Below are 12938 nucleotides of genomic sequence, written 5' to 3'. Positions count from 1 at the left end.
AAGGAAGGAAGGAAGGAAAGAAAGAAACCGAAGATTTCCCCAAGATGCCAAGTCTTAAAACAAGATGCCTTTTTTTTTTTTGGCCAGTCCTGGGGCTTGAACTCAGGGCCTGGGCACTATACTTAGGCTTTCTCAAGTCTAGAGACTCTACCACTGGAGCCACAGCACCACTTCTGGCTTTTTCTATGTATGTGGTACAGAGGAATAGAAACTGGGTCTTTGTGCATGCTAGGCAAGTAATCTACCACTAGTCCAGCTAGGCAAGCACTCTATCATTAGTCCAAACTCCTGGCCCCACAAGATTCTATTTTTTAACCCAATTATATAAAATCTTTAGCTTTAAAATTTCATTCTAAAATGACATATCTGCACACACCCTTACGACCAATATGAGAAATGTTCCATAACTTATATGGACTAAAAAATGCTATTTAACCAAGATCAATATTATTTTTAGCCAAGGAAATCTTATTTATAGCTCACTTTTTTTTTGTGGCATGGTACAAAATCATCAGATATATATTCTCCTCTGTATTGTTTTAGTGGCCAGGACCCATGGATGGAACCTAGTGCCTTCTGCATGCTTGGCCAAGTACTGTACGTCTGGGTGTGTTGAGATAAAATCTCATTATAGTGCTCAGAGTGGGCGAAGTTTGCTATGTGGCCTAAGGTGGTCTCAAATTTGTCCTATCTTGCTTTTGCCTTCATTACTATTTTTACTGGTATGAGCAACAATGCCAGCCTTCCTCTGTATCTTCAATTTAGGTTTATTCATATTCCCCAAACATAAAGAAATGAAAAAGATTTCTGTGGCTTTATTAGAAAACACAGGGAACTCATAATTTCTATAAATATGCCCATAAAAATTTAAACTATCAAATTTTTTATTAAAAACATCTAAGATGAAATTAGATTCTTAATAAAAAGATGGAAACGTTAAAAGCATAAATATATTATTTATTCCTTTGAATAAATAATATTTGTACATCTAAGTGCTTCTTATTTATGTTTGTTTTTCTAATATGCTTAAGAAAATTATCTATAAAACCGATTCATCATCACAACATGAAGTGTAAGACATACCGCAATCTTCCATCTTGGGCAGCTGCACCTCCTGTGATAATTTTGGTAATGAAAATACTTGAGTCATCTCCAATATGTGGGTTGTCTGTACCACCTGCAATGCTGAAACCAAGCCCTGAATTTCCCTAGGAATAGAAGGAAAAAATTTAAGACAATAACTATCATTTTTACTGATAAACTGTTGACACTGTAAGTTCCAGAAACTACTTTGAGCAGGTGGCCTAAATTAAGTAAGATACTTTCAGGTCTATTTTTTTCCTTATAGTCTAGCATGATTTCAAATATGATATACTAAAATTGTCAAAGATTTTAGTTTTAAATATGTACACATGCTGTTATTTTATTTTTGCCAGTCCTGGACTTGAACTGAGGGTCAGGGCACTGTCCCTGACCTTCTTTTGTTCAAGGCTAGCACTCTATCACTTGAGCCACAATACCACTTCTGGACTTTTGTGTTTATGTGGTACTGAGGAATCAAACCCAGCACTTCATGCATGCTAGGCAAGCACTTTAGCACTAAATCACATTCCCAGCCTCCACATGTGCTGTTATTAAGATTTTCTCCCATGTAACACTTCATTTCTCAGAACTTCTGAGCTAACAAGGTACTACTCAGTATTGGCTGAATACAGATGGAAAAATCTATCTCAAGAAATATTACATATCTGAATTGCACCCTAAGTTATTTTCAAAATGGAAAAGAACCTGTTTTTAGTACAGCTATGGCTATTATTTTGAGAGTAAAGAAAATTGACACAATACTGATTACTAGAAAGCAACTTTCTTAAAAAATAGTATTTTATTATAGACCTATAAATAATAAAAACAATTAAGCCTTCAAGAAATTGTCAGTCTAGAATCTGAGAGACAATTATATGTAATATAATTTCCTAGAATGTACCCTGAAAAAGCAAGAAGCATTTTAACAACTAAGGAAGTATGATGTAAACAATAATTGATAAATACTGTTTCATTGAAATAAATATACTATAAAAATGTTAAAAGCAGGGGACATTTCAGACTAGGGAAAATGAGAACTTTTCTGTTTTACTTTTGTAACTTGTTTGTAAATGTAAAACAATTTTAAAATTAGAAAAATATGCTCCAAAGGAATATTAAAGAAAAAATTTTGAAAATATCATAGCTAATTTTGTGATCCATAAATTTATAAAAGAAAACATTACTTTTTTTTTTTTTGCCAGTCCTGGGGCTTAAACTCAGGGCCCGAGCACTGTCCTGCGCTTTCTCAAGACTAGAATTCTACCACTTGAGTCACAGTACCACTTCTGGCATTTTTTTTATTAAAGAATTTATTATCATTGATTTTTATATCATATTTCAAATGATATGTTTAACAAACAAGTATTCAATGAAGGGAATCTCTATATACAATCACTGGCACTTAATTTTATTTTATTTTATTTTTATTTTTTTATAATTTATTTATTTTTATTGTAATTAGTAAAAGGGTTACATGATATTTGCCAGATAGAAGGTGCATTAATTCACATACATTGATACCCTTTCACATGTCTTGGTACCCGTTTCCCTCCCCCCCCACACCCCCTGGCACTTAATTTTAGAACATAATTAAAATTAGGCTGAAGGTTTGTATGTCATAGATACATATTAATCTATGTAATAAAACATTATGTCTACAGAGCCATAAATTTTTATGTCTGAAAACATTACTGTTAAAATATATGTTCTCTCTTGAATCTTCTATGACCAAGTATTATATTTAAAAGTTCTTTAAAATAACAGATTAAGATCATTAATAGTTTTTACCCTTTCAAGTGTGATTTCTTCATATTCATAATCTGCATCAGTGCCATTAACCTAAAGGGGAAAATAAATGTAACTCAGAAATTCAGAGTGAAAAAAAATCAGGAACAGCAAGATAATGGTTCCATAATTTATTAATGAAAACCTGTTATATGTGACAGTGATAAAATAATATACCTCATTTCAATAATTTTCGGGAAGATTTACAAGAAACGGAAGACTGCAAATGTAACTGTGTTGACATTCATACTATTGTAGTCTTCACCAGAGGAAAGTATTATTTGACTCTTTCTGTATCATGATCCACATATCTAACTGGATGCTAATTCTTCTTAAATACTCCAACTTTCCTGAAAATCATTATGTCTTCATTCTCATTATATTAATTTCTTCAGGCTTGTGTTAAGTTCCTCTGAAATATTGCAATACCTAACCATTTAGATTGGTAGTACCCATTGCCTTGTGTTTTAATCATTTGGAATTATAAAGAAAAAAACATAGGATAATAACACAAACTCTCTAAAATCTTCAGAAATTCCTTCTTTCTAAACTTCAAGTCTATGGTTTGGAAGTTAAGGCTCTGAATAAATGAATGCCTGATTGCCACTTATCTTCATTCCAAAAATACAACTTGTATTTCATCAAATTCTAATATACTGTTCAATTTGAATGACGCCCCATTTCCAAATATTCTGCTATTTCCCACCTCTACAGTTGGATGTTTACGCTTCCTCTATCACAAATTTCACTTCATAGTTCATGCCAAGTTAGATTCACCATTAGCTCACATCTTAGAAATATCTCTATTATTAGCATAGGACTTCCATCCAGTAGCTGGCATCGATGGACAGACAAAATTATTTTGGACCTTTATATTTAATAATCTTTCTTTCAACTTGATGGTATTTTTCCTAAAATACATATGTATATTTACCTTAAACATATGTGCAATTTATTTCCTTTATTATATAACTGTTAGTTCTTTTTTTTTTTTTTTGGTGGGTCATGGGGCTTGAACATCGCCTGGGAGCTGTCCCTGAGCCAAGACCCACTTCCCATTTTCTAGAGGTTAACTAGAGATAAGAGTCTTAGGTCCTTTTGTGCTCCAGCTGGCTTTGAATCTTGATCCTCAGATCTCAGCCTCCAGAGTAGCTAGGATTACAGGTGTGAGCTACCGTACACAGCAATTCTGTTAGTTCTTAACCTTTTAGCCGAGTTCTAAAAATAAAGCACAGAACCACTGATTCTGCCCATATACAAAATATATTTCAACAGAGAAAACATAAAAAGAGTTTGTGGACTGAAAAATATTACAGTTCAAAAATGGGGACAAAAAGAATTTTAAAATAAAGTGTATGAAATGAAATACTAGTGGATTAAAAAACAACAACAACAAAGCAGGCTGGGAGTTTGGCCTAGTGATAGAGTGCTTGTCTAGCATGCACAAAGACCCAGGTTCAATTCTAAGGTACCACATATGTAGAAAAAAAAAAGCCAAAGGGGTGCTGTGGCTCAAGTGGTAGAACTCAAGCCTTGAGGAAAACCCAAAAACAGTAATCAGGCCCTGACCCCAAGCGCAGCAAAAAAAAAAAAAGCAAAAAAACAAAACAAAGCATAAGTACATACTTCCTTACCTCTCAAATATGCCTTTGAGGTAAAAGATGCTTTTATCAGATTCTACTATCTTGGCTTTTAATATTGAAAGGAAAGAAACTTTTTTTTTAAATCAGTTGTGGGGCTTGAACTCTGGGCATGGGCACTGGTCCCTGAGTTTTTCGGCTCAAGGCTAGTGTTCTACCACTTGAACCACAGTGCCACTTCCAGTTTTCTGGTGGCTAACTGGAGATAAGTGTCTCATGGACTTTCGTGCCTGGGCTGGGTTTGAACTGAAATCCTCAGATCTCAGCCTCCTGAGCTAGGATTATAGGCGTGAGCCATCAGTGCCCAGCTAAGGAAAGAAACTTTTAAAGGAACTTTAGAGAAACATTAAAATCATGAAAAAATTAGAAAGTTGTACTATTTTAATGCTTGATCACATACACAAACCTGTTTACTAAATATTTCCAAAAAATTCTAAAATGACTGTGACTACCCAGTAAGAGAAAATAATGTTGATACCTTTGCAGCTATATCAAAATTGAACTTTATAAATGGTAGAATTTTTTTGAATATGAGAAGGAAACAAAACTTACATAAGTTGGTGTTTCCAAGCTGTCTGTGTTGACCAATACTGGAGGAGGATTTGCCTTCACAGAAAGAATTGTAAATGTGTTAGCCTAATACTATAATCAAAACATCGTGCATATTAGTGTTCACAAATGTTAGGATCATACAGTGACTTGGTTTTATCTTTGCAAAACTTCTTATTCTGAATAGTTTTATAAAAATTTGCACAAGTTGCATAGAGATTACATATTCCCTTCACTAAAACTCCCCAAAGTAACAACAGTGCAGAGTAAATCCAGAAAACTGAAACAAGCTATGTATGCATCATTCCATGGTTCTATTTGCTATTTCTTACGTTATAAGTTTATATGAGCTTTTTATTTTACTTTATCTTTTGTCTGTCATGGGGCTTGAACTCTGGGTTTGGGAGCTGTCCCTGAGCTCTTCAGCTCATAGCTACCGAGCTACCCCTCCAGCCACATCTCCACCTCTGGTTTTATATTGATTAAGTGGAGATTAGAGCCTCATGGTCTTTAGTGCCTGGGATGGCTTTAAATTGACTCCTTAGATCTCAGCCTCCTGAGTAGCTAGGATTACAGGCATGAGCCAACCATACCCCACTTATATGAGCTTTTTATATGCTAAATATTTTACACAATTTCTAGTATCAAGTAGTAAAACAAAACAAAAACAAGCAGCAATGTTTCCTTTTGAGAGATAAGATTTCTGTTAAAATAGCATAGCCATTTCACAAAATTGATATTCTTTAGTACAACGCAACAACTCCAACAGAAAACTAAGGCTTCTATTCTCAAGGATTCCATGGATTTCAATGATGCTTATTACCCAGAAAAAAAAAAGCCCTTCTCCACTCAACTGTGTTTGAAGATCAAACACAGTTTGAGCATTGTCCTTGGGCTTTTCTCAAGTCTAGAGCTCTACAACTTAAGCCACAGCACCATTTCTGGCTTTTCCTAAATATGTGTTATGTAGGAATCAAATCCGAGGCTTTGAGCATGCTAGGCAAGCACTCTACCACTAGGCCAAACTCCTGGCCAAAATCAGGAACATTTTAATTGTAAAAGTCCTTAATAATTTCTGACTGAAATTACTGTTTTACATTATCAATCTGTACTATTTAACTAGTCAGTTTCAAATAAAAACAATGTGGCTTACTGGCTATGAGAAGTAATTTTCATGTGGATGATATAATAAAGATAGTACCAAGTGAAAATAGGTTACCAAAAATGGATATATTCCTGTCAAAATTATTTGTTGAGTATTTTATTTATGAAAGCACTAAATTTAGGCACATTTTCATAGAATAAGGTAATATTTAAACAAATTTTAGGAGCTATGCTTAATATGCCATTAAACACGCATTATCTTTTACTCCAACTAAAGAATTACCCAAAAAAGTTGTATGAAAGAACATTATTAACACAAAATATTTTTTTTCAAATGCGTAGGGTTTTAAAAAATAGGAATTATTGAATCTCAAAATAGTTTAAGTATTCTGATCATGACTACCCTGATTTCCTAAGATTATATTGGGTGTTGAAAGCAAGTATCTACTAATACAGGTCTTGACAAATTGACTGATGTATTTTCCACTAAGGTATTTTGGCAAAGATAGATGGTAGGTGTGGGAGCAACATGATATGGGAAAGTTAGATGACAGTTTAAAATAATTAATTAAATAATTAAAACATTAATGTCATGAAGGTCCTGAGCTATATAACATGAAATAGCAAAATTGCATATTCTGGCACCAAATGTAACATCAATTAAAAAAAAAAAGAATTATCTGAGCCAGGTGCGGTGGTAGAATATCTATAATTCTAGCACTTGGGACTAAGCCAGATTTCTCAATCAGCCTGGGCTGCATAGTGAGTCTATCACTTAAAACAACAACAACAAAAAAAACCCCAAACCAAACCAAACCAAACCAAAAGATGCCCCCTCAGAAACCATAATGCATATTTGGAATTCAAATGATACACTATTTTCAGCATAATATCGATCTGAATGATGTGAGTAAAAAAAGTAGTTTTGCCAGGCACCAATTACTAATGCCTGTAATCCTAGCTACTCAGAAGGCTGAGATCTGAGGATTGAGGTTCAAAGCCAGCCAGGGCACAGAAGTCCCTGAGACTCTTATCTCCAATTAACCACCAGAAAACTGGAAGTGGCACTGTTGCTCAATTGATAGAGCACTAGCCTTGAGCTGAAGAGCTCATGGATAGGGCCCAGACCCAGAATTCAAGCTCCATGACAAAAAGCAAGGAAAAGAAGAAAGAAAAGAAAAGAAAAGAAAGAAGGAAGGAAGGAAGGAAGGAAGAAAGGAAGGAAGGAAGGAAGGAAGGAAGGAAGGAAGGAAGGAAGGAAGGAAAGAAAGAAAAGAAAAGAAGGAAGGAAGGAAGGAAGGAAGGAAGGAAGAAAGGAAGGAAGGAAGGAAAGAAAGAGAAAAAAGAAGGCAGGCAGGGAGGGAGGGAGAGAGGGAAGAGAGGGAGGGAAGCTAGGCAGGCAGGCGTACTGTTTCATGAGTTTAAAAAATGACACTGTGTTACAAATGTTACGTAGTAGGTTAAAATGAATAAAAAACATTTTTGTTGTATATAGGCATAATATTAACTGTATGTGAACTCAAGGATTAAATATGTAACATCTTCTCCTTGGAAAACTTCAGTGAAAATAAGACCTAATAAAGATCCTACATGTAAGACTATTTATGACATATAAACATTTTTTGAACATTTGAAATTACTTGCTTTCTAATTCATATTGTTGAGAATTGTATTCTGCTCAAGCTATTACAGCAGAAAACAACAAAAAAGGCTATTTAAATGAGAGAAAGGAAATATACTTTTGAGATTACAGAAAGAAATTTAATCCCCTCTATTTACATTAAACATAGAAAGTTTTTTTTAAATCAAAATCTAGTATAAATTATTAACCATAACAATGTTAATTGCTGGATCATTACCAATTTATCACCTTATAGAGAAATTTTCTTTTGATTCTAATAATTTAAAATCTTAACACCAAGGCATATGCAAAAAAAGATCTTATATTTCTTTAAAATTAAACAAGGGGGAATAAGAGCTGTTTATAAAACAAGAGTACACATGAACTTTGCACAACTACTGAAAGACAATAAAAATATAATTAAACAAAAAATATACATGAATTCATAACTATCATCCTACCACATAAACTATTACCAACCACCACCCCATCTTAATGAAGCTGCAAAAAACTATCAACTGAAACTATGTAAGAGATTGAAATCTCAAGAAATCCTGGGCCCAGATGCATAATTCCCAGTGAAAAAACATGACATTAATAAATAAATGAGAAATATCTCCCACAAAAGAATTTAAGTGAGAATGAAGAGGAAGAAGGTCCAAACAATGAGCTCAATAAAACAGAAATAAGAATGACTAATAAGGAAATGGATGTTTAAAAAGCTGGATAAAGTCCAAGAATATTAGAATAAATAATACAGGTAAACTAAAGAAGGAAATGCAAGATATGATAGAAGAATTAAAAAAGGGATGGTAACCATGAAAAAAATAATGAAAATAAAGAATTCAATTGCTCAAATAAAAACCCCAACCGACTGGCTGGGAGTTTGGCCTAGTGGTAGAGTGCTTGCCTAGCATGCACAAAGACCAGGTTTCAATTCCTCAGTATCACATACATAGAAAAAGCTGAAAGAGGTGCTGTGGCTCAAGTGGTAGAGCACTAGCCTTGAGAAAGCTCAAGGATAGTACTCAGGCACTGAGTTCAAGGACCAGGACTGGCAAAAAAAAAAAATCATAAAGAAACTATCATTAAATTGTGTTCGAGTTACAGAACAAGTAGTGTGACTGAATGACAAACCAAGGCAATTGGACTTTTATTAAGACCTATATTTCTTTAATTCTATCACTTATAAATTTCCAAGAGTAACTGTCATCCATGATGATGGAATTTAGAGCACTGTCCCTGAGTTTTTGGGCTCAAGGCTAGCACTCTACCACTTGAATCACAGCCTCATTTCCAGTTTCCTGATGTTAATTGGAGATAAGAGTCTCATAGACTTTTTTGCCCGGGCTGGCATTGAACCTTGATCCTCAGATCTCAGCCTTCTAGGTAGCTAGGATTATAGGCATGAGCTGCCAGTGGAGGCTTTATAAAACAATTTAAACATTAAAATAAGTGCAAGAAACACTAGTAAAATAAACTTTCAAACCTCCTACTTCAAGAAATTTTGTATTAGTAAGTCCTGGATACTTAGAAAGATGTGATATTACATTATAATAAACTATACGCTTTTCTGCAGTATTATATCTTATTTGTAAGTTCAATTTCTTATAAAAACATGGCAAGAATATGTGGACTCATCTATTCAATTCTCGAAGGTTTTTTATAACTTAATTTTTAGATGATGTCCAACAAAGATAAAGCTTATTTATAAGTAGTAACATTAGCCTAATTTAGTCATTACAATATTGAAGTCTCATGGTAATACTGTCAATTTCTCATAAAATCTTATATTTTGTGGATATTCCTATAGACTTTGAGATTTGAGCAAAGCATATGAGCACTGAGATATGAGCGATCACAATTGGTATCTCATCTTTTTCTCCAAAAGGGGTGTGTTGCACCTGTACTTACATAGCAAACATACCATGTCCACTTAGACTTCTGGCTAAAACAATCTCTGCAAATGATATCTGAATACATAAAATTTTAAATGAGAGAGATTTTTACATCAAGATTATTAATATATATATAATGCTTCTATTAATTTGACTTTAGATAATTCTGTTTGGAAAGCAATTAATGTCAGTATGCCATTCTTTGGAACAGTATGGCTCTAAAAGAGAAAACTAATCATATTCTTGGGCATCTGACAAGCAAAATATGCTATCTGAGACATAAAATATTTCTAAGATGGTGTATACTGGGAAACAAAGTGCTACATAAAAGGATATATCCAACATAGGATCAAGAGTATGATTTTTTTTTTGCCAGTCTTGGGGCTTGAACTCAGGGCCTAAGCACTGTGCTTGGGTTTTCTCAAGGTTAGAGCTCTATCACTTGAGCCATAACACCACTTTCAGCCTTTTCTACGTATGTGGTACCAAGGAATGGAATCCTGGTTTCTATGCATGGTAGGCAAGCTCTCTACAACTAGACCAACCTCTGGCCCAACAGTATGACTTTTTTTTTTTTGGTGGGTTATGGGGCTTGAATGCAGCCTGAGCACTGTCCCTGAGCTTTTCAGCTCAAGGTCTCCCTATCCCTGGGCCAGGGCGTTGCCCCTGAGCTCTTCAGCTCTAGGCTACCCCTCTACCCTAGAGCCAAGCCCCAAATTCCATTTTCTAGGGGTTAATTGGAGATAAGAGTCTCTGGTCCTTTTGTGCCTGGCTGGCTTTGAACCTTGATCCTCAGATCTCAGCCTCTGGAGTAGCTAGGATTATAAGCGTGAGCCACTGCATCAGGCAAGACTATGATTTTTATAACCTTAAATATTAAATAAAATTTTCTACAGTAAAATTATTTAATTTTTTTAGCATTTTAAAAATTAAAGATAAATAGTGAATGTTATTTCACAATCTACCTAATGAAATAGCAAATGTTAAACCCACTTTACATAAATCCAAAATACTGAATTTCTTAAAAGTATCAACTGATGCCCAAAGTAACAAAAAACACTAAAACTTAAGAAAAAAACATAAAACAATAAAAAGCAAATGAAGTGTTTATAAAGAAAAAGTAAACTAATAAAAACCTGTGATATGATGGGTAGGATGACAGTATTCTCAGCAGGGACTGGCAGGACAGGGATCACAGGGACAGTGGGAGGAGAGGGAGGAACAGCTTCTGTTGGCTAAAAATCATCAATGACAAAAAATCAGAACAACAACAAGGTAAAAAGGAAACACTTAACAGAATGTTGCACCATAAGAATCTACTTTTCAGAAATAATTCAGAAACTGGTTAAATATTAATACTTTAAAAGTTTCTATAAAAATTTTAGAAAGAACTATACTACCAATTATAAAGTTTCTATAATTAAAAAGAGTGACTATTCTGTTTCTAATTGAAACAAATTTTACTTATATAGGAAAAATAAGGGTATGTCATTATTACTATTACTATTATTATTATTATTGCCAATCCTGGGCCTTGAACTCAGGGCCTCGGCGCTATCCTTGGGCTTTCTCAAGACTAGAGCTATTCCACTTGAGCCACAGCACCATTTCTGGCTTTTTTCTATGTATGTGGTACCGAGGAATCAAACCCCGGTCTTCATGCATGCTAGATAAGCACTCTACCACCAGGCTAAACTCCCGGCCCCACCATTATTTTTTAAAACAATATCAATAATCTAACTTACAAGATTTTTCATTTCCCAAAATGTTTTTCCTCAAAAATGACTATTCCTTCAATGTTGAAGTAACAAAACCAAGAATGAAAAACAAGAGTTTCATAGTAAGATGGATAAGATAGTTGTGTAGTTCATTCAGGATGTTTTAAAGTGCTTTTGAATTAAAAGAACCAAGCATTATTTTATTTATTTACTTACTGTTTTTCTTTTTTGGTCAGTGTGGGACTTGAACTCTGGGCCTGGGTGTTGTCCCTGAGCTCTTCAGCTCAAGGCTACCAACCTACCCGTTGAGCCATAGCAACACTTCCAGTTTTCTGGTTAATTGGAGAAAAGAGTCTGATGGACTTTAGTGCCTGGGCTGGCTTTGAACTGCAATTCTCAGATCTCAGTGTCCTGAGTAACTAGGGTTACAGGCATGAGCCACCGAGCCCGGCTATTTCTTCTATTTTTGCAGAAGACTGAACCTGGGGCCCTGTACTTGCTAGGCAAGAGTTCTTCCACTGAGCAAAATTCCCAACCCCAAGAGACATTTTACTAGCACATCATGCAAACAATGAGCATTTATAAATTCAAAGACTAAACATTCAAATAAAATAAAAACTAAATTTTTACCAATTAAAATAATCTGTTCTTAATAACCTCTACTACAAAGAATAACTCGACTAAAATTATGTCAACTAACATTCAATAATTGTCTACTAGGTGCCAGACATATTAAGGCAAAAAACAAATTAAGGGAAGAGAAAACTCCAGTGATATTTAATGTTTGGAGCTTTATTTTAAAATAAAACTTCATGTGAATTGATTCAGTATTTTTCTCTGGCCCTGGGGCTTGAACTCAGGGCCTAGGCACTATCCCTGAGCCTCTATTCAAGGCTAATGTCCTACCACTTGAGCCACAGTACCACTTCCAGCTTTTTCTGAGTAGTTTACTGGAGTAAGAGTCTTTTGTGTGTGGGGGGGGGGGGCAGAAGGAGGGGACATGGCGCTTGAACTCGGCATGGGTGCTGTCCCTGAGCTCTTCAGCTCAAGGCTACAGCCCTACTCTTGAACCAAGCCCACTTTCCCATTTTCTAGAGGTGAATTGGAGATGAGAGTCCCAAGTCCTTTTGTGCCTGGGCTGGCTTTAAACCTTGAGCCGCTGGCCAAGAGTATTTTTTGGGGGCCAGTCCTGGGGACTGAACTCAAGACTTGGGCAATGTCCTTGGGTTTTCTGAAGGCTAAAGCTCTACCACTTGAACCACAGAACCACTTCTGGCTTTTTCTGTGTATGTAGTACCCAGGAATCAAACCCAGGGCTTCGTGCATGCTGGGCAGGCACTGTACCACTAGGCTACACTCCTGGCTCAAGTAAGAGTCTTCTGGATTTTCCTTTCCTGCCTGGGCTGTCATCTTTGAACCACAACCCTTGATCTTAGCCACCTGAGTAGCTAGGATTAGAGGTGTGGGCTACCAGCATCTGGCTGATTCAGTTATTTTTTAAAAAGATGTAACTAGAGAACAGAAACAATATTTTAGAATT

The 12938-nt window shown here is 35.1% G+C and overlaps 1 protein-coding gene across 20 annotated transcripts in view; it reads right to left on the bottom strand.

Annotated features, from left to right (window-relative positions):
- Dlg1 (discs large MAGUK scaffold protein 1) overlaps nt 1-12938 on the bottom strand; it is a 181431-nt gene that overhangs the window by 71184 nt on the left and 97309 nt on the right. For 11 of the 20 annotated variants that reach the window (XM_090344160.1, XM_090344162.1, XM_090344163.1 and 8 more), the window contains 4 exons: nt 10817-10915; nt 5061-5114; nt 2872-2922; nt 1084-1208 (listed from right to left, as the gene is read on the bottom strand). In XM_090344160.1, coding sequence (XP_090200286.1) covers nt 1084-1208; nt 2872-2922; nt 5061-5114; nt 10817-10915 — 329 coding nt within the window. The remainder of the gene's footprint in view (nt 1-1083; nt 1209-2871; nt 2923-5060; nt 5115-10816; nt 10916-12938) is intronic. The other 9 variants (XM_090344172.1, XM_090344178.1, XM_090344180.1 and 6 more) reach the window with 1 other exon arrangement.

The sequence above is a fragment of the Megascapheus bottae genome, chromosome 1 (genome assembly GCF_031878675.1).
Source record: "Megascapheus bottae isolate mThoBot1 chromosome 1, mThoBot2.hap1, whole genome shotgun sequence".
In the NCBI taxonomy this organism is placed as follows: Eukaryota; Metazoa; Chordata; class Mammalia; order Rodentia; family Geomyidae; genus Megascapheus; species Megascapheus bottae.
This window is presented reverse-complemented; position numbering and strand designations above follow the sequence as displayed.